This window comes from Lynx rufus, unplaced genomic scaffold (assembly GCF_022079265.1).
Source record: "Lynx rufus isolate CCGP_SWC_20201006 ecotype Redwood Valley unplaced genomic scaffold, mLynRuf1.p SCAF_24, whole genome shotgun sequence".
Taxonomy (NCBI): Eukaryota; Metazoa; Chordata; class Mammalia; order Carnivora; family Felidae; genus Lynx; species Lynx rufus.
In genome coordinates, this window is record NW_025814839.1 from 16,118,338 (window position 1) to 16,145,956 (window position 27,619).

Below are 27,619 nucleotides of genomic sequence, written 5' to 3' on the forward strand. Positions count from 1 at the left end.
ATACCATTTAACAGAGCTTCTTAATTGACAATCCAGGATTTACACTCCACCCCCATCTTTTGGAAGCCCAAATTTAATGGAACCAGAATTACAAATTGGGAAAGCATGGCACACCACAGAGGGAGGACTAGATCAGACAATCTGATGGTAGTCCCCAAGATGGGCTGATGACACACTGGTCCCTTGAAACGATCCCTCCGAAGAGCTCTCCAGTGTCAGATATGTTTGGAAAACTCTGAGTACCTGTTACACCCATTAGAGATAAACAAGATACACTAACAAATTAAAACCTACAATTAGGGAATCTGCCTAAACTGTATATAACCCAACATTTCCTTAACCGATTTGACCATAGAACGCTTTTTGTCCCCTAACATTATTCACATCCCCAGGATCTCCGATGCACAGAGCCAGGGAAAGCTCAGAGCTCTAAGGTAAGTGAGGATATAAACACTCGGAGACAGTGCAAACCAGGGAGCATTACCATTATCTATCATTCGCTGCTTGGTCAAGATCATGAGTAGACGGTCCACTTCAAACACACCCACCCCAGGTGTGATCACCACAGACATCTGCCCAGTTCGGTCAAAGTTGCGGTTGATGTAGTGCTTGTCAAACACTTGAAAGAAAGCAAAAGTTCTCCAATGCAGATGTTACAGCTTTTCAGAAACCAGCCACTTGCAAGCCTCTCTATGCCCTCAAACTATTTTGTCCATGTTTCTATTGCAGCAATTGCAGTTCTGACGTGAATTCTAGTTAGCCGTGTGCACATCTTCCTTTCCCCTTCTACATTAAGAACTGCTTGAACACAAGACTATGCCAATGTTGCCTTTGTTAACACCCCCTCATTAATGCCTACTACTTGCCTTGTGTTGTCTTAAATGCTCAAATTTCATGTCTTTAGTTTAAACAATCCATAAATGAGTCTGTACTGAAACTTACAAAAATATCAATTTTAAAAATTTTTTTTAATGTTTTATTTATTTTTGAGAGCAAGAAAGAGACAGAATGTGAGTGGGGAGGGGCAGAGAGAGGGAGACACAGAATCTGAAGCAGGCTCCAGGCTCTGAGCTGTCAGCACAGAGCCCGACGTGGGGCTCGAACCCACGAACTGTGAGATCATGACCTGAGCCAAAGTCTGACGCTTAACCGATGAGCAACCCAGGCGCCCCTACAAAAATATTAATTTAAGACAATATTCAAAAGAATGGACAAGAATCTTGGGATGACTTTGTAAATTTGGCAAGTTAATTTTTATTTCTGTCCTGTACAATCCTTACTTTGGAAAACCAAACATATTCCAATATGAAAAAAAGATTTATAAATAAAAGACTCCATGCTTGGGCTGACTGACATGTCATGATGACATCATGTCATGATCTCACAGTTCATGAGTTCAAGCCCCTCCTTGGGCTCCATGCTGACAGTGAAAAGCCTGCTTGGCATTCTCTCTCTCCCTCTCTCTCTCTCAAAACAAATAAACTTAAAAGAAGGGGAAGGGCACCTGTGTGGCTCAGTCTGTTAAGTGTCTGACTTTGACTCAGGTCATGATCTCATGGTTCGTGAATTCATGCTGACAGCTCAGAGCCTGAAGCCTGTTTCAGATTCTGTGCCTGTCTGTCTGTCTGTCTGTCTCTCTCTCTCTGCCCCTCCCTAGCTTGCACTGTCTCTCTCTCAAAAATAAATAAACATTAAAAAAATTTTTTTTAAATACAAAAATAAAAAGACCCATGCTTTAGAATTGCCAGCACGGGCAGGTTATACGTGTGAAGTGACCACACATCATTACTTCCACCACTGGCGAGTGTCAATGGATGCCTAACCAGAGCTGAGCCAATCAGACTCTCTGCTGGGAACACGGAATTCTGAACAGAGAGCAGAGAGCTGACAGCAGAGCTGGGAGCTGAACACTGCTCCAGGAATACCTGCTGCTGCAGTTCCTAGAGCCACTTTGGTCCCCACCTTCTTCAGCATAACGTTCAAGCCTTTCCTGACGGCCCACCAGGTCTCTTTATCTTAAGAGTAAATTTTTCTTTTTTGTGTAAACCAATTCAGTAGGTTTCTGTTGTTTGCAAACAAAGCATATCAGCTAACACATCCAGGGACAAGCATTCGGAAGAAGTCACACCACACTGTTAAGAAGGTTCCCTCTTAGAAGGGAAATGACAGTAGAGGAAGGAGGGAGATCTTCATTTTTACTTGATATACCTCTGATTATTTGAATTATTGAAACATGGGTTCCTTTTGTAATTAAAAAAAAAAAAAAAAAGATTTGAGGTGCCTGAGTGGCTCAGTCAGTTAAGTATCCAACTTCGGCTCAGGTCATGATCTCATAGTTCATGAGTTCGAGCCCTCCATCAGGCTCGTACTGACAGTGTGGAATCTGCTTGGGGTTCAGTCTCTCTCTCTCTCTCCACCCCTCCCCCACTTGCAGGTATTCTCTCTCTCTCTCTCTCTCTCTCAAAATAAACAAATAAACATTAAAAAAAATTTTTTTTAATTACTTAGAAGCAATTGAGGGATAGCATAGAAAACAGTAAGCATACAGTCTGTAGTAAAACAGCCTAAGGAAGATTCCCTCCAGCTCTTTACTCTCAAGTTACCATGAGAAGCAGATGAGAATAGCAAGTTAATTCCCAGTGGAAGATCTAAGAGCTAAATGTTGGCCATTAAAACCATCCAATCAGAAGTTACTTCTTTCAGTTAATCTTTGGAATACATGGGTGGGGAGATCTTCAACTGGGTCTGGGTCTTTGGACATTAGTAAAAAGAAGTTCACGGCCGTGTGGTAAACAAGATGCCAGATCACCACGGCTTGTGTTCTTACTCACCATTGAATGACAGATTGATGGCCTCTAGGTAGTTTCCTTGTGCTGAGGTAGAATTATCTCCTTGAGGAAAGCCCTCTGAAGCAAAAGACATAAGAGAAGGAAAAGTATCCCATGAAAGATGAACTCTTAAAGAACAAGTGGAAAGTGTCTGGCTCCATAGGTCCCCCTACCCTGTAGTAGGTATACTATTGAACTTACTGCATATGTAATGAACAATTAGACCCAACTGGAAATAGAAACCTGACCAGAAGCAGAAACTCTGTCCAGCACTGTGAAAGAAGCAAGCATGAACCTCTCATCTCCCAGCCTCCATCCTACACCTCCTTTCCCTGCCGCACTTTCTGTCATTATGAATGCAGTACCTGCCTGTTCCAGTCGCACCAACACTGGATACTGGATAAAGAGTTTTTTAATGGTCACAAGGAGTGATGTCCACTCTTCTCTCCTCTCATTCTGCACCACCACTCTGAAAGGAATATTGTCATAAAATAGACATTGAGCAGCTATTACATACATCAGGTCTCTCACAGAATTTCAAAAGAAAGGAGAAGATGGGATTTCCAGGGTTAAGGTAATTTATCATATAATAATAAGTATTAAAGCCAAGTGCATGTAACAAACATTAACAAAGACCTGTATTATCAATAGTCATATAGATTGAAAACAAAAAGTAAGAAAATATTTAAAAATTGCCTTGAAATCATATTAATGCCTAGTATTCAGCAGGAACATGAAATCTTCATACAATGAATTATAATTAGGTGGTATATAAGAAGCATAAAATAAAACATCTATATGTAGGTTTTACATATATATCTAATAAACAAATCTGTGACAGGGGACTACATTAGTAGAAAGGGATAGGTGAGAATCTGTTTACTGTAGAGCTTGTGAACCTTAAAAACCTTAAAAATACATGTGAATGTATTACAAAAAATAAAAATAAATGTGTGTGTATATATGTGTGTGTGTGTGTGTGTGTGTATACATACATACATATAGGTTTGCATGTGTGTGTATGCTAGGAATTTATCCTAAAGAAACATACAGGACCCAGAATAGCCAACCCAATATTGAAGGAAAAGAACAAAGGTGGAAAACTAACACTATCCAACTTCAAGACTTAACTATAAAGCTACTAATAAAGCTAAAGATAGTGTGGCATTGGTGAAAGAGTAGATAAATAGATCAATGGAACAGAATAAAGGGCCCAGAAACAGAAGCCCCAAAATATAATCAGATTTTTTTTTTAATGTTCATTTATTTTTGAGAGAGAGAGCTAGTGAGCACAAGCTGGGGACAGGTAGAGAGAGAGGGAGAAACAGAATCTGAAGCAGGTTCCAGGTTCTGAGATGTCAGCACAGAATCTGATGAGGGGCTCGAACCCACGAACCATGAGATCATGACCTTAGCCAAAGTCAGATGTTTAACTGACTAAGCCACCCAGGCACCCCAATAGATCTTTGACAAAGAAGCAAAGACAACACAATGAAACAAAGACATTCTTTTCAACAAATGGTGCTGGAGCAACTGGACATCCACACGCAAAAAATAAGAAAAGAAAAAGAATCTAGATACAGACTATACACCCTTCATAAAATTAACTCAAAACAGATCATAGACCTAAATATAAAATGTAAAACTATAAAACTCCTAAAAGATAACACACCAGAAAACCCAGATGACACTAGTTGGGGTGTGACTTTTTGTTTAAGTTTTATTTACTTGTTTTGAGAGAGAGAAAGTGAGAGAGAGTGTGCGGGTACTGGCAGGAAAGGGGCAAAGAGGGAGAGATAATCCCAAGCACACTCCACACTGTGAGTGCAGAGCCTGACATGGGGCTCGACTCACCAACCATGAGATCATGAACCAAGTCAAAATCAAGTTGGACACTTAACCGACTGAGCCACCTAGACGCCCCTAGGGTGATGACTTTTTAGATTCAACACCAAAGCCACAATCCATGAAAGAGAAAAACTGATAAACTAGACCTTATTAAAATTAAATAACTTCTGCTCTGGGAAAGACAATGACAAGAGAATTAGAAGACAAGCCACAGACTAGAAGAAAATGTCAGCAAAAGACACATCTGATAAAGAACTATCATCCAAAAACACAAAGAACTCTTAAAACTCAACAATCAGAAATAAACAACCCAATTTAAAGATGGGCAGAATACCTGAACAGACACCTCACCAAAGAAGAAATACACATGGCAAATAAGCATATGAAAAGATGCTTCACATCATGTCATATGGGGAAATGTAAATTAAAACAGCAATAAGTGACCATTAGAATGGCCAAAATCTAGAACACTGACAATAGAAAATGCTGGTAAGGATATGGAGCAATAGGAACTTTGAGTCACTGCTGGTGGGAATGTAAAATAATGGAGTTACTTTGGAAAACAGTTTGGTGGTCTCTTACAAAACTAAATATACTCCTATCATATGATCTAGCAACCATACTCCTTGGTATTTCCCCAAATGAGTTGAAAACTTAGGTGCACACAAAAACCTACACATGAGTATAGAAACTTTATTTATAATTGCCAAAACTTGAAAGCAACCAAGATGTCCTTCAGTAAAGGAATGGGACAAACCGTGATACATCCAGACAATGGAATACTACTGAGTGCTAAAAAGAAATGAGCTATTAAGCCATGAATATTACTTAAATATATTACTAAGTGAAAAAAGCCAACATGAAAAGGTTACATACTATATGATTCCAACTCTAGGACTTTCTGGAAAAGGCAAAACTGTACAGACTCTAGAAAGATCAGTGGTTGCCAGGGCATGGGGGTTGAGGGGAAGGGATAACTGGAACACTAAGAATTTTTAGGGCAGTGAAAATACTCCATAATCATGGAGACATGTCATTATACATTTGTCCAAACCAACAGAATATACAACACCAAGAGTGAACCGTAAGGTAAACTATGGACTCTCAGTGATTATGGCGTATCTGTGTAGGTTCATTAATTGTAACAAATGCACCACTCTGGTGAGGAATGTTGATAATAAGGGGAAGGGCATTATGTATGTGTGGGCAGAAGAGGTGTATGGGATATCCCTGTAACTTCTCTCAATTTTGTTATGAACCTAAACAGCTCTAAAAAAATAGTCAAATTAAAAAAAAAAAAGACAAGAAACATTCAAAATGCATAACTATATATGTATTTATATAGATACATAGATACACAGTGGTACATAGATCAATTTTAAAATTAGAAAAATATTAAATATCTAACAATAAGGAATTAAATTATGATAAAATTTTAGACTATGACAAACTATTATATAACTACCAAAAATTATATGATTCTCTGATAATTGTTTAATATGAGTAATGGGTATATGAAGGCTCATAATGCTATTCTCTCCACCACAATACATCTGATTTTATTAAAAATAAGACAAGCCAGGGGCACCTGGGTGGCTCAGTCAGTTAAGTGTCCAACTTTGGCTCAGGTCATGATCTCACAGTTTGTGGGTTCGAGCCCATGTCAGGCTCTGTGTTGACAGCTCAGAGCCTGGAGTCTGCTTCGGATTCTGTGTCTCCTTCTCTCTCTGCCCCTCCCCAACTTATGCTCTGTTTCTCTATGTTTCTCAAAAAATAAATAAGTGTTAAAAAAATAAAATAAAATAAAAATAAGACAAGCCAGGGGCACCTGGGTGGCTCAGTCAGTTAAGCATCTGACTTCAGCTCAGGTCATGAGCTCACGGTTCATGAGTTTGGGCCCTGCATCAGGCTCTGGGCTGACAGCTTAGAGCCTGGAGCCTGCTTCGAATTCTGTGTCTCCCTCTCTCTACCCCTCCCCTGCTCATGCTCAGTCTCTCTCTCTCTCTCTCTCTCTCTCTCTCAAAAAATAAAACAGGGGCGCCTGGGTGGCTCAGTTAGTTGAGCGACCAGCTTCAGCTCAGGTCATGATTCCACGGTTTGTGAGTTAGAACCCCGTGTCGGGCTCTGTGCTGACAGCTCAGAGTCTGGAGCCTGCTTCTGATTATGTGTCTCCCTCTCTCTCTGCCCCTCCCCCACTCATGCTCTGTCTCTCTCTGTCTAAGAAAGAAATAAACATAAAAAAATTTTTTTAAATAAAATAAAAATAAAACATTAAAAAAATTAAAAATAAATAAGTAAAACAAGCCAAAGAAATCATCCAATTTTAAAATGGGCTAAACAGAAAAAGATCTGGAGAAATATATATCACAGTATTTATTTTTATTTTTATATTGTGAAGTTTATTTATTTATTTTGAGAGACAGAGAAAGTGAACTGGGGAGGGGCAAAGTAAGAGGAAGAGACAGAATCCCAAGCAGGCTCTGCACCGCCAGCACAGAGCCTGATGCGGGGCTCGAACTCACATACCATGAGATCATAACCTGAGCCGAAACCAAGAGTTGGACACTAAACCAACTGAACCACCCAGATGGTTCACACAGTATTAAAAGTACTTCCCTTTGGATTGCAAAATCAGACAGAGGGTAAGATAAAAAACAAAAAAAGATGAAAAAATTAGCTAAGAGTATAAATATATAACTCATAAAAGAGAAATACAAAGGCCAACAAGTATAGGAAAATATTCACTCTTGGTAATAAAAGAAATGACTATTAAGACTCAGTGAGATAACTTTTTTCCCACTCCAATTGGGAACGAGTCAGAAAAAGGAAGAAAATAGTATTCAGTATCGATAAAAAAAAGAGAAATAACATGGTTACTGGGAAAATGGGATTTTTCACTTCAATGTTTTTGGAGGGCAATTTGGCTATAAAAATGAAAAGTCTGAACAAAAACAAAGTATCTTTGATCCCATACCTCCATTTCTGGGAACTTATCTTAAGTGTATGCTGAAGGTTATGCCAAGTTATAAGGGTATAACTAAGGTCACCAGGTTATGCTAAGATTATAACTAAGGTTACGCTTACAGACTGTAAGATCATTCATTGGTAGAACTTTGACAATAGTGAAAAATTGAAAATCACCTCAATGTTCAATAATAGTTGGCAATCAAATGAAATGTCTACATAGCAATAAAAATGATGCTGTGGAAGTAGAATATTTGACATCAAATGGCATTTGTGATATAGTAGGTGGAAAATGCCAGTATTTTATTTTATTTTATTTTATTTTATTTTATTTTATTTTATTTTATTTTATTTTATTTTATTTTATTTTATTTTATTTTATTTTATTTTATATTTTATTTTGTGAGAGAGAGAGAGAAAATGTGTGCAATTTGGGAAGGGGCAGAGAGAGAGAAGAGAGAAAGAGAATCCCAAGCAGGCTCTTCACTGTCAGCACAGCGCCAGATGTGGGGCTCAAACTCACAAATCACGAGATCACAACCTGAGCTGAAATTGGATGCTTAACCAACTGAGCCACCCAGGAGCACCTCCATGCCCTGGAAAATGCCGTTGTAAAAAAAAGCATGGGAGTCTGTAATGACATCTCTGTGAAAACTGTTTTTTGTCTCTGTAAACAGAGAAGTGGGTTTGATGCTCTCAGGTGATGATGACTGCATCTGGGAGGTGGAATTGAAAGTGTTTTGAATTACTCTTAACTATACTTTGTGATTTTCCTAAAATAAACCTGTATCATTTTTATAGAAGGAAAAACACAACCAAAGCTTCTTTTGCTCTAAAAAAATGTTGTGGATGACTTTTTAATGATGTGGGGAAATTTTTCTTAAGTTTATTTATTTTGAGAGGGAGAGAGAGGGGACAGACAAAATCCCAAGCAGGCTCTGCTCTGTCAGCACAGAGCCCAACACGGGGCCCAATTCCACACACCCTGAAATCATGACCTGAGCCAAAACCAAGAGTCTGACACTTAAACAACTGAGCCACCCAGGCACCCTGGGAAATTTATATTAATGATATGTTCATATGCATATATAAATCTACATTCATAACTCATACCTTCATGTTTTATATAATGTTTTAATATTTCCATAATTATATTCAAATGAATTCATACTCATTATGTACAAATGGCTTCATGTACTCTTAAGCCACAAGAGCTCTCAAGGGTCCAGGAATCAGGGGTGCTTGGTAGAGTATGCAACTCTTGATCCTGGGGTTGTGAGTTCAACCCCCATGCTGGACCTAGAGATTACTTAAAAAATAATAATAAAGAGGTTCCAGGAATCCACTGAAGTGGTTTGAAGAATTTATCAGTGTAAAGGGATAAATGGTAATAATGTTGGGGGAAGAAATGGCCCATCCTTTCATGAAATTCTCACAGGGATACAGGACCCAAAAGAAGATCAACAAATAATTTAAAGTAAGATCAGTATGGGATTGAAGAATACAGTGGCCAAAAGCACAGACTCTGAATTAGACTGAGTCAACTGCATCCTCTGTCACTTAATCCTCCATGGGCTTTGGATAAGTTAAACTCTGTGTCCAAGTGTCTACATCTATAAAGTGAGATGAGTAACTATCACAAGGAATGTTGTGATATTTAAATGAAACAAAGATGCCTAAATTGCTTAGAATCAGGCCCCGTACATAAGTCCTGAATACAAATGATAATTACTATCATCTTATTTTCACCTCAATAGTGAAGCCACTATTATTTTCTATCTTGTGCTCTTTCTATCTTGTGCTCTTTCTATCTTGTGCTCTTTTATTGAAAAATCTTGTAGATTTTTCAAAATTTCTACAACAAAGATGCATTATTTCTTCAGTGATATAAAAAGGTAATCCAACAAGTGATAAAGGAAATACAGTTGTCCCTTAAACAACATAGGGGTTAGAGGCAGTGATGTCCCTGCCCTGTGCAACAGAAAATCTGCTCGTATGTTTTGACTCCCTGAAAACCTGACTGGAAGCCTTACTGATAACTTAAACATTAATATAGTGTCCATTAATATATTGTGTATGTTATAGGTATTATATATTATATTCTTACAATAAAACAAGCTAGACAAAAGAAAGTGGTATTAAGAAAATCACAAGTGGGGGGGGGGGGGCCTGAGTGGCTCAGGTGATTAAGCATCTGACTCTGATTTTGGCTCACATCATGATTTTGTGGTTTGTGAGTTTGAGCCCCAAGCTGAGCTCTGCACTGGCAGCGTGAAGCTTGCTTGGGATATTTTCTCTCTCTCTCTCTCTCTCTCTCTCTCCCCCTCCTTCCCTCCCTCCCCTATTTGTACTCTCTCTCTCTCAAAATAAATAAAGAAAAAAGAAAAAAGAAAATCATAAGGAAAATACCTTTATAGTACTGTCTTATAGCTATCAAAAAAAATCCACATGTAACTGGATCCGTGCAGTTCGAACCCATGTTGTTCATATTGTAAAAACAAACACAAAAGATTAAGCTAATAATGATGCATGATTCTAGGAAGAAATCTGGATCAGGAAAAACATTTCAATAAGGAATATTAGGACAATTGGCAAAATCTTACATTCTCTTACAAAGTCCTTGGTCCTTAAAAGATGATAATGGGGGCGCCTGGGTGGCGCAGTCGGTTAAACGTCCGACTTCAGCCAGGTCACGATCTCGCGGTCCGTGAGTTCGAGCCCCACGTCGGGCTCTGGGCTGATGGCTCAGAGGCTGGAGCCTGTTTCCGATTCTGTGTCTCCCTCTCTCTCTGCCCCTCCCCCGTTCATGCTCTGTCTCTCTCTGTCCCAAAAATAAATAAACGTTGAAAGAAAAAAAATTTAAAAAAAAAAAAAAAGATGATAATGAAGTAGAAGATAATCATGTGTCTACTAAATGTTAATAATTGGTAAATCTAGGTGAAAAGTATACAGATTCATCATATTCCTCTTTCAATGTTCTCATAATTGAAAAGATTTTGAGATAAAAAGTTAAAAAGTTTACTCCAAAAACAGCCTTAAAAAGTTTCATAATTTGTCACTCTTTGGTGCTTATCGACAATTTACAGTTTTTTTAAAAATATATGTAATTACTAAAGAATATTTATTCTTTAGAAATGCTATTACAAAGTTGAGAAGGGAGAGAAAAATACAAATTGGCATTTGGTGTTGGCTTCAGACTTAGGAGGGAACTAGCTACAAAGAAATATGTTTAAGGCTCCAGGTTGGGAGGGAGGGGAGAGGATTGGCCATCTGACACAAAAACTAAACCCACAAAGTAAACTGTTACTGTAGAACACAAAGACATTGTATTTCAGAGTCTAAGATAGGAAGGGAAACTAGCAAAGGGTTCCTCCTCTGGGTTACAGAAGGAAACAGTCTAAGGAAGCAAGACTGAACCAATGACAGAGTAGTGCATTTGAGAGAAGCAGTCTCTAAGGGCTTTAACAGGTATAGTTAGTTGATGAAATGTGCTCAGTTTCAAAGGACTTGGTTTTTACTTTAACATAAAATCTTGGTACTTCAGGCAAGAATAAAATAATCCATTTAAAATCTACAAAGCAAAAGGGTTTCTTTTTATTTTTTTTAATGTTTATTCATTTTTGAGAGAAAGTATGAGCAGAGGAGAGGCAGAGAGAGAGGGAGAGAGAAAGAATCCTAAGCATTCTCTGTGCTGACAGCAGAGAGCCCAATGCGGCGCTTGAACTCACAAACCATGAGATCATGACCCAAGCTGAAGTTGGACACTCAATCAACTGAGCCACCACCCAGGCACCCACAAAAGGGTTTTTAAAGTCTGTTTTGAGATCCACTCTAGCTTCCACCTGAAGCGCCAAGAATCACGTGATAAACTTCTCTACAGATCTGAGAGTTTAAAAGATCAAGGGCCTTCAGCTCCAGGCCCAAGTGCAACCCATCCGACTGTATCTACTACGCTTCTATCATCTCACAAAGCATTCCCTTATTCAGGGGCACTGTCAGCACATCTGGACTGATGTGCATTCCTGATAAGTCTTACAAAAAAGGTCCAACCTAAATCCCACCAAGTCTTTAGAGAGGGCTTCTCAACCTCAGCACCATTGTTACCTTGAGCTAAATAACTTTGCAGCGGGGCTGTCCTGTGCGCACTGCAGGATGCATAGCAGCATCCCTGGCCTCTACACAGTAGGTATCAGTTGTACAACCTCCCCTTCCTACCTATCCTATACCATTTTGACCAAAAGGAAAAAGAAGTCTCTAGACAGTGCCAAACGCCCGGGGTGAGTGGAGAGGGCAGCTAAATTGCCCCAGTTGTAACCTCTGATTTACAGAAAATAAGTACCACCACAAGGATGCAATCAGACAAATCCAGAAGGGGTCCTCCTTAGCCTCCCTACTCAAAATGGGGTACAGAAACCAACATATGCAAGCATAGAAACTAGTTAGACATGCAGAATCTCAGGCCCACCCCGGGACTCCTGAACTGATTGGATTCAGCACAATCCCCAGGGGAGGTTCATAGGCACACGGAAGTTTGGAAAACACAGTACTACAGAACTACCAACTCAGAGTCTTCAACATGCCACATGTTTGGGGACAAAAAGGAAGGGTGAAATTGCTTTAGATTAAGACTTAACAGGCAGATTAAACAGAAGTTATCAGAGAATTAATGAAACCTAAATACGTACTAGATATTAGATGATATTATAGAATTGACTTTGTCCAATGTGACCATGATATTGTGGTTATATGTGAAATCACCCTATCTTTTAGATATGTGTAAGAACAAAATGTCATATTTATAATTTACTTTAAAATAAAATGTAGCCAAAAAACAGATGAAGCAAATGCGGCATAATAATAGCTATTAAATCTAAGTGTTGGGTGTGTGAATTTATTATATTATTTGTTCTTCTTTTCTGTGAGTTTGAAATTTTTCACAGTACAAACTTTGAAAAGTCTAAATGCAATGTGGTAACCTGGATTGGATGCTGGAATGAAAAAAGGTACATAAAGTGGGAAAACTGATGAAATATGAGAACTGTCTGAACTCAGTTAATAGTACTATACCAGTGCTAATCTCATAGTTTTGACAAATGTACCATAGTTAGGAAATATTAACAGGGAAAACTGGGTGAAGGGTATATGTGAACTCTCTGTGCTACCTTTGCAACTATTCTGTAAACCTATTATGCCAAAATTAAAGGGTTACTTTTTTTTTAAGTTAGGAAAGAAACAGCCAAGAAAAAGGCGGGGGGGGTGGGCATAGCAAAGCCTCAAACATACTTATAAAAGTCTTCATAGTACCGTCCCTTGTGATCCTGTCGAATTGAGGCTCGGTTTATTTCAGGAAATTCATCTGAAAAAGAGAAAACAACACATGTAGATCAGGTTGAGAAGAGAAATTCACAGTTTATCTGCTCCTCCTTCTGGGTTGAAGATTTGCATTACCAAAATAAATGAACAAATGAATGAATGAAATTATATCAAGTTGGCTTTAAGATGAATCAGGCCCACAGACTTCTTGCATCCACTAATGGACTGTGTTGTTTTCCATTTTACCCTACGCTCATTAGAGAAAAAGTGGGAAAGATGAGTGGGAAAGATGAAAAAGGGAAAGATGATAAAGAATGGATGGAAAGCTTAATAAAAAGAACTATAGGGGGCGCCTGGGTGGCTCAGTCGGTTTAGCGTCCGACTTCAGCTCAAATCATGATCTCACGGTTTGTGAGTTCAAGCCCCATGTCAAGCTCTGTGCTGACAGCTCAGAGCCCGGAGTCTGCTTTGGATACTGTGTCTCCTCCTCTCTCTGCCCCCCCCCCCATACTCATGCTCTTTCTCTGTCTCTCAATAATAAACATTAAAAAAAAATTTTTTTTAACTGTTAGCATTAAAAAAGGAACTATAGGAGAAAGACTTACCAAGAGATTTTGCATCATAGAAAGTTCTAGAAAATAGGACCACTGTCACTTCATGACTACAGTTCTTCTCCTAGGAATGAGTAGAGAAAAAGCAGCTCAAGTTTATTTCATTCACTTCATGATGAAGCAGCCTGCATTAACATAATATTCTCAATTCTAGGAGACTCAGTGGCAGCACACTGTATTGGATGATGTCACATCATTGTAGGTTGCATGATGCAGTGAACAGAGCACTGCTGGAGTGAGAAGATGCAGGTTGAGTCCTGGCCCGGAAGTTTACCACAATGTAACCTTGGGCAATAGTCCCAGGAATGCAAAAAGTGCTTTGAAAACAGCAAATCATCAATACGTATGGGTCACTATCTCTGTTCTTGATTTGGCATGAACTAGATGAACCCAATATCAAAGGATCATGGTATTTGTACCTGCTTCATGGTGTTTTTAAAATTTCTTCAGAACCATAGTTTAGGAACAAGAACAGAACGCATAGTGCTGAATGTAAGAATTAAATACACCCCCCACATCCTACCACTGTCATAAAATCAGGGTTGGGAGCTGCTCAAGATGCAGCAGTTGAAGCCAAGGTGTCATAGTACCTTTGGACTGAGATGGGGACTAGTGAGAATAAACATTTCCATGGAGTCTGGAAATCAACATTCTGGAAACAGGATGTTTACAGATAGCATGAAATGTGGCTTGCACCAGTAAGCCAGCAAGCCCAGTTTCAGTTCCTCCCGGATCTTCGAAGATGAGTGCTTCCACTGACCAACCCCATCTCTAACCCACCATGTTGACTGACTACACAATTCAGCATTTACCATGTAAGGTATATATACAACATGATGCACATAACATGCCACCTTATATTCCCCCATGGATATATCTCAAGTGGACAGAAATTCCTAAATACAAGCAACAGCACCAACAGCAAAGTGCTAGGAAAGAGCAAATCTTCATTAGTCACCTACTAATTTATTGGATGCCCAGTGCTCCAAACTCAACTCCAAATTTATCTGACTTTGGTGTAAGTGATAAATAAGAATAAATGTTGGGGCGCCTGGGTGGCGCAGTCGGTTAAGCGTCCGACTTCAGCCAGGTCACGATCTCGCGGTCCGTGAGTTCGAGCCCCGCGTCGGGCTCTGGGCTGATGGCTCAGAGCCTGGAGCCTGTTTCCCATTCTGTGTCTCCCTCTCTCTCTGCCCCTCCCCCGTTCATGCTCTGTCTCTCTCTGTCCCAAAAATAAATAAACGTTGAAAAAAAAAAAATTATAATTTAAAAAAAAAAAAAAGAATAAATGTCTTACAGTGATTGGACTGGTGTGGGTATATGAGCCTCTCAACTCATGTGACAGTGGGGCTAACATACAACAGGTGGCATGGCCTGGGGTAATAATACAGACAGGATAGCACAGAGGCCACAATCTCAGGGTAGCTCTGGGAGAATGGAGGGCACCAGATGAGAATCCTCATTCTGCTTTCACATGCTGTTGATCATGGGCAAGTTACCCAACTTCACTGAGCTGTACTTTCCCTACCAGTATTAACAGGAGCAAGAGGATTGAGTGAGATAATGTAGGCAAAACACATACCATGATACTAGGTATGTCAAAATACTCAATGAATGTTAACTGGGACTACTACTATTATCCCCACCCCTACTATATTTTGGGCTCTGAAATGAATTCATGAACTCCCATGCTCAATCCTGCTGTCCACAGTGTTAGCTGTAAGTTATTCAATAGGAGGCATAAAGAACAACCGGGGTGCCTGGTGGCTCAGTTAGTTGAGTGACTAACTCTTGATTTTAGCTCAGGTCATGATCTCACCGTTTGTGGGATCAAGCCCCATGTTGGGCTCTGTGCAGCACAGCACAGAGCTTGCTTGGGATTCTCTCTCCCTTTCTCTCTGTGTCTTCCCTGCTTGCTCACTCTCTCTCTCTCTCTCACTCAAAATAAATAAACTTAAAAAAACTGTAAAAAGGTATAAACAAAGTTCACCTTCACCAAATATCATTAAATCAATACAGAGTGGCTACAGAAAGTTATTTTAATTCATTTTCAAGCTCCTGCTTTAAAATCAAGTTTTAAAAAAATTTTAAAACCAAGTTTTAAATTTTTAAATTTAATTTTTAAAACCAAGTTTTAAAAAAATTAACAAATCCTTAGAGTGAAGTCCCATAAACTAATGACTAGGCCTATGCCAAACCCTACCCCTATATCTAATCAAAAGTCCATTCATAGACTGTAGGGTGAGGGGACATCTAAGGGACACTGAGTCAGACTTGAAATGGAGGTTTTCACACACCCAATACTGAAATGGCCACTATGTGGTCCAAGGTGACCATTATTTAGCCCACCTCAAACTTTAGCCCCTGTACTCAGGCAGACACAAAGGCCTCATCACTGTTAAGCCACATGACTGCAGAAGCCTCCTGGCTGGTCTGCTTAATTCCATGTGTCACTTCACCACACTGCTCCTGGCCACTTGGACTACTCTTTCCTCAAATTCTCCCCAGCTTTGATCATATTGACCACTTGCTTGAGAATCTTTAATAGTTCCCACACTTCCTGTCAAGTCCAAACTGCCTGGCTTGATGTGACCCCATCCTTTGAATCTATCTTACTACTTAATTATTCCCTACACTAACCTTCTGTGAAGTTGCCTAAGACCATACCCTACTCTCATGCTCGTCTACACCCTTTTGTTCAAACTGTTCATCTGACATACCCTCTCCATCTTCCTTTCCAACCATCCAAACCTTCCTCAGTCTTCAGGTCCAAATTCAAAAGTAAATAAAATTCTAACCCCTAAAACATATGGCTTTCTATTGTTTCAAATATGTAGATGCAAGCTCCCCAGCAGATCCGTAAGTTCTCTGAGGGCAAGCGTCATCTATTTCCATACCCTTCACAGCTGATGGATAGTGCCCCCATATTGCTGAGGTAGGAAGACGGTACTTAGATTCAACTGAGACCTTACTATGTACAGATGCTTTAAAACACCTTGTGAGGCAGGGACTATTATAATCTCTATTTTGCAGAAAAGAAAACAGAGGCTCAGAAAGACTGACTACTTCTCCAAGATTTAAAAAAAAAAAAAAAAGAAGAAGATAATCAGAGCAGAATCATGATTTTAAACCCAGTCCATTTTTATCCAAACCCCACGCTCTTTGCCACAACATAATGTGACCTCAAATAGCTCTCCTACATTAGGTCTTTGATCCCCCTTGAGTTAATTTTTGTATATGATGCAAAGTAAGACTCCAAGTTCATTCTTTTGCATATGGATATTCAGTTGCCTCAGAACCATTTGTTGAAGAGACTCTTCTTTCCCTCATTAAATGGACTTGACATCTTTGTCTAAAATCAACTGACCACAGATGTATCGATTGATTTCTTGTACTCTCAATTCTATTCCATTGATTTACAAATCTATCTGAATGCCAGTACCACATGGTTTTGACTATTTTGGCTTTGTAGTAAGTTTTGAAATTACGAAGTAAGAGTCCTCCAACTTTATTGTTCTTTCTCAAGGTTGTTTTGGCTATGCAGGATCCCTTGCAATTCTTCATAAATTTTACAATCAGCTTTTCCATTTCTGCAAAAAAAGGCCACTGGGATTCTGATAGGGACTGAACTATAGTTTGAGTAGTATTGCCACTTTAACGGTATTAAGTCTCCCGATCTATGATTATGGGTTGGTTCTTTCTCACTTATTTAGATCTTTATTAATCTCTTTCAGCAAGGTTTTATAGATTTTAGCAAACAAATATTGCACCTCCTTGGGTAAATTAATTGAAAGTATTTTATTCTCTCAGATGCTCTTGTATATGGAATTTTTTTAAGTTAATTCTCTTTTTAATTTTTGTTTTAAGTTTATTTATTTATTCTGAGAGAGAGAAAGAGAGTGAGTGGGGAAAGAGCAGAGAAAGAGGGAGATAGACAGAATCCCAAGCAGGCTCCTCACCAGCAGTGCAGAGCCTGACACAAGGCTCGAATTCACGAACCGTGAGATCATGACCTGGGCCAAAACCAGGAGTCAGACACCCAAGCAACTGAGCCACCCAGGTGCCCCAATTTAATTCTCTTTTTAAAATTTAATTCCTTGGGGGAGCCTGGGCGACTCAGTTGGTTAAGTGTCTAACTCTTGATCTCAGTTCAGGTCATGATCTCAGGATTGCGAGTTCAAACCCCCTGTTGGGCTCTGTGCTGGGTGTGAAGCCTACTTAAATAAGTACATACATACATACAATTTATTTCTTTGCTTTTAAATTTCTTGTTCAGAGTGTTCATTGCTGATGAAATACAACTGATTGCTTGTGTTGATTTTGTAATCTTGCAGCTTTGCTGAATCCATTTCTTAGCTCTAATAGTTTTTTGGTGAATTTTTTAGGATCTTCTACATATAGGAGATCATCTGTCAATAGAATAGTTTTATTTCTTCTTTTCCAATATGTATGCTTTCTATTTTTTTTCTAGTTGCTGAGGCTAGAACTTCAAGTACAATGCTGAACACCAGTGGTGACAGCAGGCATCCTCACCTTGTTCCTAATCTCTTTTTTTTTAATTTTTTTTTAATGTTTATTTTTGAGAGAGACTGTGTGAGCAGGGGAGGGACAGAGAGAGGGAGACACAGAATCCGAAGCAGGCTCCAGACTCCAAGCTGTCAGCACAGAGCCCGACGTGGGGTCTGAACTCACGAGCTGTGAGATCATGACATGAGCCAAAGTCGGTCACCCAATCGACTGAGCCACCCAGGCACTCCACCTTGTTCCTTATCTTAAGGAGGAAAGTTTTTAGTCTTTCACCATTGAGTCTGATGTCAGCTGTGGGTTTCTCATAAATGACCTTTATCATGTTGAGGCAGTTAAAGTAATTAAATCTATAGTTTTATCAATTTAGGCTTTAGCTTAGATACTTTAAAGGCAGCTTAGTAGAAACAGTATATTTCTAAAATCTGCAATGAATAAGTTTATGTAATGAGGTTTACTATATAAAAAACATACCTTCCACTTGGTAAAGAGATCAGCAAGGAAACCATTCACAGCTTTCTCAAAATATAGATCCCCTGAAAAGCAATGAGAAGAGGGTGAAGATTATCTTTATTTCTTGTTCACAATATCTTCTCTCAGTAAAACAGCAGGAACGAGACCAAAGAGAAGGTGGGTTCTGCTGTATCTTAAAACAAGATCCTAAAAGCCAGATGTATAGAAGTGTTCAACTTAGACTTTCTACCAAGCCAAATTTAGTATCTGCCTAAGAGGCCATGGCTCCAAGGTAACATCCAAGATTGAAACACTTTGATGATTTAAAAATACAGAGTTGGGGTGCCTGGGTGGCTCAGTCAGTTAAGTGTCCAACTCTTGATTTCGGCTCGGGTCATGGTCTCACAGTTCATGGGTTAAAGCCCCAAACTGTTCAAGCTGACAGCATGGAGCCTGCTAGGGTGTCTGTCTGTCTCTCTCGCGCGCACGCGTGCGTGTGCGCGCGCTCTCTCTCTCTCTCTGTCTCTCAAAACAAACTTTTTTTAAAAAAGAAAAATACAGTGTTATCTTCAGAATGAGACGAAGAATATATACTAAATGTGAGTATTTCACAATGACGTTCAAAGTTAATTAGAAGAGAGGGGCGCCTGGGTGGCGCAGTCGGTTAAGCATCCGACTTCAGCCAGGTCACGATCTCGCGGTCCGTGAGTTCGAGCCCCGCGTCAGGCTCTGGGCTGATGGCTCAGAGCCTGGAGCCTGTTTCTGATTCTGTGTCTCCCTCTCTCTTTGCCCCTCCCCCGTTCATGCTCTGTCTCTCTCTGTCCCAAAAATAAATAAACGTTGGAAAAAAAAAAAAAATTCAAAGTTGATTAGAAGAGGACCCTGGGCATTCACTGAATTATCATTTGCAGTTCTTGCTGTTCTTGAGTGACCTTGATGACCCATGGCACAAATTTGCTTATAATGTGCTAAACACAAATATGAAATACATGCACTATAGGGTTGGTGTGTTGGACACAGTATCCACACCTCATAGCAGCTTTTCTTCCCTCTACTCATTACATAGTAATTCTAATAAAATGAGACCAACATGGAGATTTCTCTGAGTGACAGGAAGAGAAATGAAAGATATCAAAGAAAGTGTTGGTTCCTACCCACAGAGTGACTTTATGACTTTTCAACCTATACTTACAGAACAATTAAAGATCTGAGAAGTCAGATTTTCCATTAATACTGTACAGCATTTCATGGAATTCACCAAATAAATAAATAAATGTCTGTGTGTGTGTGTGTGTGTGTGTGTGTGTGTGTAAAATATTTACTTTCAATATATTTATTTTCGCATTTGAGGACTTATAAAGATCTCAAGATACATTTTTAGAGAATGTCAACATCTTGCTATAAAATGATACCAACTTGGGGGAAACCAGAAATATCTACCCAATGGCAGCTACAACCATCACTTAGGGACAGTACCATAAATATCGAAATCCCACATTTCACAGCTCATCTGAATAAATATGTAAACCATAGCCGACGTAGAACGGAACACCACCTGTAATAAACAAAAACATAGTTGCATTAAAAAGCAATGATGTAGTTTCAGTTGTGCAAGAAGAAAAAGTTCTGTAGATTCATTTCACAACAATGTAAATGTACTTAACACTATTGAACTGTACACTTTAAAATGGTTAAGACATGGGGCGTCTGGCTGGCTCAGTCCATAGACCATGTGACTCTGGATCTCAGGGTTCCAAGTTCGAGCCCCAGATTGGGTGCAGAGCTACTTAAAAATAAAATCTTAAAAAATAAATAAAAGAAATGAAATATAAGACAGTAAATCTTAAATGTCTTTAACCCCACCCCCCCCAAAAAAAAAACAATGATGGAAGATTTTCTCAATTGTGGCATGGGATTTCTAAAAGCAAGCTTCATCCCTCACATCATAAACTCTGAAGAGAAGATCCTGTCCCTGCCTTTTAGGAAATTATAGTAGAGGATTAAGATGTGCAAAAGACAGCAACATATACAAACATTCCATGAAGGTTCTCATAAGAAACATAGGAGAAAGGACAATAAATCTACCTGGGAAAGAAAAGAAAAGCTCATTACGAATGTAGAAGCTGGGCTAAGATATGCCAGTTGATGAGCTGCCAGTCTAATAAATTATAATTCACATCGTACATGCCCTTCATACCCAGACTGCCTCAGGAACTAGGAAGGCTTTCCAGAAGCAAGGAAGCCTGAGAGGAGTGCGGAAGGATGGATGAGTAGCTTGTAAGGGGGGAAGGCAGGATCTAAGTGCTCTAGGCAGGAGAGAGTAGTATGTGCAAAGATACAGAGGCAAGAGAGAATGTGGCATGTTTAAGGAATAGCAAATGGTTCCCAAGGGCAGGACAGGATAGGGTGGTAGGGTTTGGAGGGGAGGGGCACATATGGGAGAAGTGACAAAATGAGCTCCAGACTCAACTGCCTCCCCAGATTTCTCCTCTCAGAAGTCCAACAGGTATCTCACCAATATCTTTTCTCAAATGCTTCCAAATGTCTCCTCCTGTCTTCCCCATCTCATAAATGACACCACCAACTGTCTATCGAGCTGATCAATTCTTCTCTTTCCTTTGCTCCTTATATCCAATGCATCAGCAAGTTTTGTAGACTCTATCCCAAAACGCATCCCAAGTCTGCCCACATCTCTCCGTTGCTACAGCTCTAACCTCAGTCCATGCCACAGTCTTCTAACTTCTTAAGCCATTTCTCTGCTTCTACTCTTGCCCCTACAAACAATGCTCTACACAGAGCCAGAGTGGCTACAGCACATACTGTGGATGCCTATGGCACATCCTTTCTTCCTACGTAATGGGAAGCCAACACTATTCCGGAAGGCAAGGGACTATCAAAAGACTAAACCTCCCGGCTTCCTAAGTAGCTCCTCTCTCTTCTACCTGGAATATGAAGTGGTTACAGCAGCTCCAACTGAACCATGGAAGCCCAATCCTGAGGAAGGCAGAACAGGAAGACAAAAAAACCTATCTAGATCACCAATAATTGTGACAATGCCATCCTAGCAGTGAATGGCCTACCCAATGACTTATTTCACCAGAGAGAAAAAAGTTGACTTTGCTTGCCATTGCTACTTTAGGTTTTTTTGTTCAACAAAATCCAACTGGATGGCTCTCTGAGCTTGGCCCCAGTTTGTGGCAACATGGTTAAATGCACCACGAAAATTAGAATTGTCGGTAAATACAGGACCTGTTATGGGGCCTCCATCAGGAAAATCGTAAAGAAAATTGAAAAAAGCCAGCACAAGTACACATGCTCCTTCTGTGACAAAACTAAGATGAAGACGAGTTGTGGGGATCTGGCACTGTGGTTCCTGTATGCAAAGAATAGCCCATGCTGCCTGGACACACAACACTTCCGCCATCACAGCAAAGTCAGCCCTAAAAGAATTCAAAGACCAGTAGAAGTTCCACCATTTGAAACATCACTAGTCTATAACAAAGGTATTAACTTATGTAACAACAACAAAAAAATCCAACAGAATAAGTAATCTTTTGGAAGCCTAATTTGGAAATCACTCCCCCCTTAAAATCCTTCAGCAGATCGTCCTTAGAATACACTCTACACTGGTTACAAGGACCTGCATGAACTGGCTGGAACCAGACCACCTTCATATCGACATCATTCTCCCTACTCATATCCTAGGCTTCTGTCACACTGGCCTCTCACAATTGTTTCTTCTGCCTGGAACGCTCTTTGTCTCAACCTTCATACACTAAGTTTCACCTTTCTGGCACCTTCTCGGAGACACCTCCCTGCCCACCTTTGTAAAGAAGGTCTCTTGTTATTCTCTACCACAATGCCCATCTCTTTCCCTAGAAGTTTTCATTTATCTCACTTGTTTACTAAGGTGGCCACACTCAGTCTTTCTCATTACCCGATTAATCTCCTTTGGAGTATTCATCATAATCTGTAATTACCACATTTATGGACTGGGTATCTACTTACATCTATCTCCCCACTACAGTGTAAGCTCCTTACTGGGAGGGATCTTGTTTGTGCTGTTTACCCGTGCATCCCCATTGAATGGGAATTCCCCACTCTGAATTCCCCTCTAGAATGAAGGATATTCATGGATAATGTTCTGTACCAGTTTGTTTTTTAAGTAATCTTTACGCCCAGTGCGGGGCTCAAACTCATGCCCCAGAGGTCGAGAGGCATGCTCTACCAACTGAGCCAGCCAGGAGCCATTAAAAATTAAGTGTAGGGACACCTGGGTGGCTCAGTAGGTTGAATGTCCGACTCTTTGATTTCGGCCCAGGTCATGATCTCATGCTTTGTGAGATCAAGCCCCACAATGGGACTTTCCCTCCCTAAAATAAAATTTAAAAAATATATTAAAAACAAAGTATAAAAAAAAAGTACAGTAGCTGACACACAAGAGGCGCTTCCATATTAGTTATTATAAGTGTATGAATAAGGTTGAAGAGGTAAACATACACCAAATTATCCTAGTCTTTGTAAATCATGCTTAAGAGTAATATCTTTTTTTTTTTTAATGTTTATTTATTTTTGAGAGAGAGAGAGAGAGGCAGAGAGTGAGCAGGAGAGGGGTAGAGAGAGAGGGAGACACAGAATCTGAAGCAGGCTCCAGGCTCTGAGCTGTCAGCACAGAACCTAATGCAGAGCTTGAACTCACAAGCTATGAGATCATGACCTGACCCAAAGTCAGACGCTTAATTAAGCGACCAAGCCACCAGGCGCCCCAAGAGTGAATTTCTAGAGGGGCACCTGGGTGGCTCAGTCAATTAAGTGGCCTACTTTGGCTCAGGTCATGATCTCACAGTTCATGAGTTCAAGCCCCACATCAGAATCTCAGCTGTCAGCACATAGCCCATTTCAGATCCTCTGTCCCCCTCTCTCTCTGCCCCTCCCCGGCACGTACATGCACTCGCTCTTGCTCTCTCTCTCTCTCTCTCTCTCTCTCAAAAGTAAATAAACTTAAAAAAAAAAAGAGTAAATTTCTAGAAAACTGGAGAGAGGCAAAACAAGATCACTATACCAATCTATGCCCACTAGAGCTGCAAGAAACTTTAAAAAATCTCACACCAAGTGTTGGAAAAAAAATGAAAACAACAGATTTTTATATATTGCTACTAGGAATACTAAGTGGTCCAAAGAATTTGAAAAAGAGTTTGGCATTATTTTACCTATAACCCATATACTCCTAATTATAGACTTAAAATATAGTATCAAGTACAAAAAAAGCTAGCTAAAAAGGACTGTTTTTTTAATTTCACTTTAATAAAGCTCAAAAATAAGCAAAACAAATATACAGTAAACTGTTTAGAGTAACATATGTATGTATTAACACTACGCAAACAAGGAAAAATACAAAAATAAAATTCAGATAGTAGTTACCTATGAAGGCATTGGTTCTCAACTAGGGCCATTTGGTGATGTCTGGAGACATGTCTGGTTGTCGTGACCTGCAGGGCACTACCGGTATCTAGCGTACAGAGGCTAGGGATGCTGCTAAGCATCCCACAGTACACCAGACAGCACCCCCACCACAACACTGCCATTTTGGACCAGATAATTCTTTGGTCTGGAGATCTGTCTTATACATTGTATCATGTTTAGCAACATTCTTCACATAACCCTAGCTGTGACATATAAAAATATCTCCAGACATTGCCAAAAGTCCCCTGGGGAGGCAATATCACCTTCAGTTCAAACCACTGCTCTCAAGGGAGGCAGAGGATGAGAACAAGGAAGAGCAGACAGGTGGTTTCACCAGCATGGGTAATGTTTACAGTTGTTCAGTTTGGCTTTTTCCAACTGGGATAAAGAACCAAAGAACGAGATTTCCTTTGCAAAGGTCTCTGTTCATGTTTACCGACTGCAATTTTCTACTGAGTTTAACCTTTGCGATGTATTCGTAGGCAAAGAAGCCTGCAGGTTAGACACTACATTTCCACATTTAGACCTCTTTCAGAAGAGAAAATGAAGATCGACCCCAAACTGGATAGATCCAACTATAAAACACTAAAATTTCAGACATCCTTGACAATATTAAAATATTATCTACCTGAGAACAGTAGCCATCAGGAGACAAGTTTTTGCTTGTCTCTGTTTTGTCTTTTGAGTTCAGGACTCAGACATAACAGTATGAAGAAACAAAACCACAAATGCATTTTATCAATCTCACCCTGGTATCTTCGCTGATATAACCACACATGACCTTTTCATTCTTGACCCACAGCTCACCAGCCTGTGCCCTGAAAAGATATACATGCAAGAGTTATTACAAGTCTTACATAAACCAAGAAGAAACAGGGATGACTTCAGGGTGGCTCACTGTACTCTCATATTTATCCTCAAATGACCTGGCCAGTTACAGATTTCCAGAAAGCCATGAAAAGATTACACAACATAAAGAATTCTCAGAGTGTACTGAATTTGTATGACAGTTCTTAATCTGGGACTCTATAAACAACATGTCATTCTCAGGAGGGATTCAGGAAATCCATGATTTCTCTGAAATCATGCAAAGTTTTCTGGGCAGAGAATTATAGCTTTTGTCAAATCTCAAAAGGGTCCACATCACAAAAACAGTTAGGAAGAACGAATGAACAATTTTGCTAATCCCAGCCTTCAACAGTTGTGAAAGTTCTGTGAACTTTCTTATGAACGTGGAGTTTCAACAGAAACAAAATCAATCCTAATATCAGAATTAGAAGATAAGCAGTCATGGGGACATCTGGGTGGCTCAGTCAGTTAAGCATCTGCCTTCGGCTCAGGTCATGATCTATCTCAAGGTTCATGAGTTCGAGCCCCACATCAGGCTCTGTGCTGTGCACGCAGAGCCTGCTTCAGATCCTCTGTCCCCCTCTCTGTGCCCCTCCCAGGAGCTGCTTGTGCGTGTGCGCACACTTGCTCTCTTTCACTCGCTCTCTCTCAAAAGTAAATAAATAAAAACTTAAAAAAAAATACTTTAATAAAGAAGACAAGCAGTCAGGAGGCATATAGGGACAGGGTTCACATTCAATGGAGGCCATTCTGCTGAAAAGTTTTCATGGCAATTTGGTATTGCATTTGAGGGGCTGAATGTCTTTTCCTCTGCAACTTTTTAAGGGCACAAAATGGACAGACAGTTCAAAGAACATGGCCTTCTGAGGAGATCAGACTTGAGTGGAATGAGTCCCATCAGGAATCTAAGTTCTAAGAGTCACTGAACTAGCTGAATAGCCATGGGGAAATAACTCTGTGAGACCCAGTGTCCTTATCTTAAAAAAGGAGATAATGACATCTACTTTGTAGAGCTGTTCTGAGAATTAAACCAGATAATGTGGGGAAACTATTCTGGACAGTGCTGGGATAGGAGGTGCTCAAGTAAGTACTAGCAGGTATTTGCATTAGCAAGAACTATACCACTGGTAAATATTAACACAAAATGCTCTTCTGGAAAGGAAGTGGTAGCTGTTATCTGAGTACCTCATAATCATCCCTCAACCAACCACTCAAGCCCTTCTCTTCTACCAACCCCAAAGCAATCTCCTGTCTGGCCCTAAGCAATCAGTCCTCATAAAAAAAGAAGAAAAGATAAAATCAAAGCAAGGAAAATGCTGTGTACCATGAGTCACAGCTCAGCCTACCTGAGAAACATGGGACAAATTAGTCAGCCTTACTGGCTTTCCCTCCCACCTGTAAAATGAAGAAAGCTAGACCAATTAAAATATGCTTCCCAGGGGTGCCTGGGTGGCTCAGTTGGTTAAGTGTCCAACTTAGGCTCAGATCATGACCTAACAGTTTGTGGGTTTGAGCCCCACATAGGGCTCCTCAAAGCCTGCTTGGGATTCTCTTTCCCTCTCTGTCTGCCACTCCCTGACTCGTGTTTTCTCTCAAAATAAATAAATAAACTTTAAAAAAAAAAAACATTAAAATATGCTTCCCAGCTCTGCTTTCAGCAACAGGGGTGCTTTTTGGCATTCCTCTGCTCAGTGTGTCTGTGAGTGGACAAGTAGCAAGCCTCATCTGAGAAGGCACTTCTGTTTCTTTAACAGAAGGAAGGATGCAATGTTCCCAAGATCTCTGAGTTCTATTAGCAGGAAGTACTCTGCATACAGGCTACTGAATGCTAGATTAACCAGATCTCTAAATGGAGCTCATTGTTACTGCTCTAACTCACCAACTTCTGCTAGTATGTATAGACAAAGTAGTGTTACAAAATTTGGGCTTAGATTCCTGCACCTCCACTCCCTGTGGAGGTCAAGCCACAATCTTTCTGAGCCAGTTTTTGAAAAATCAGTATATGTGGTTAATAACCCTGCCCCATCCATCTTCTACAGCTCTTGGGAAGATCCAATGAGATACTATAAATGAGAGGACTTGGTGAACTATGAAACAGTTATCATTCCAATGGAAATGGTTCTTTATAACACACAGAGAAAATGCAATCGTGACCTTTGCTCCTAAACCTAAAATCTGCTCTTACCCAAACAGGAATTGAGGTTGGCCCTGAGGTAGCTTCTCTTGTCTTTTCCGCAGATTCAAGGGAAGAAACAGAGCCACTGACAGATGCAAATGTAAAATCCATATCCCCAGGGCAAAACCCAAGAGTGCACATGGCTTCCTACAAGAGAGGCAGAATGGCACATGGCCAACTCCCAGGAGGTAAAGGTGACCTGGGGGGCACTAGTCCTTAATTATGTAGCAGCTTGGGCAGGCACTTCCCCTCCCTTTTCTATCAAGTGAGCTGCTGGGAGTCAGTGATCTCCACTATCTTTTACAGCTAAATTTCATCATTCTGTGAATATGAAGTTAAAATAAATGCAGAGTGTGGTTGCTGTAGTGTCATCCACGCAGCACAACTTTGAACAACCTAAATGTCCAGCAATGGCAGACCAGTTAAGTAAACAGAGTATCATGGAACCATTAAAGCAATATTTACAAGGAGTTTTAACTTCCAGAAATGTTTATATGCTTTTAAGTGGGAAAAAAAGGATACAAAATAGTACACATAGTATCACCATCTAAGTAAAAATACAAGCATGTGTATGTATATATGAAAATAAA

At 39.9% G+C, this 27,619-nt stretch overlaps 1 protein-coding gene and 1 pseudogene across 1 annotated transcript in view; one reads left to right on the forward strand and one right to left on the reverse strand.

The window, feature by feature from the left end:
* Positions 1-27,619, reverse strand: part of DEPDC5 (DEP domain containing 5, GATOR1 subcomplex subunit) — a 127,680-nt gene that overhangs the window by 88,694 nt on the left and 11,367 nt on the right. Inside the window, exons 8-15 of the mRNA XM_047087915.1 lie at positions 24,753-24,822; positions 20,018-20,096; positions 18,563-18,624; positions 13,559-13,628; positions 12,924-12,996; positions 3,194-3,297; positions 2,832-2,906; positions 485-619 (exon numbers count right to left, since the gene is read on the reverse strand). Coding sequence (XP_046943871.1) covers positions 485-619; positions 2,832-2,906; positions 3,194-3,297; positions 12,924-12,996; positions 13,559-13,628; positions 18,563-18,624; positions 20,018-20,096; positions 24,753-24,822 — 668 coding nt within the window. The remainder of the gene's footprint in view (positions 1-484; positions 620-2,831; positions 2,907-3,193; positions 3,298-12,923; positions 12,997-13,558; positions 13,629-18,562; positions 18,625-20,017; positions 20,097-24,752; positions 24,823-27,619) is intronic.
* LOC124518133 (60S ribosomal protein L37a-like) lies at positions 21,744-22,005 on the forward strand (annotated as a pseudogene).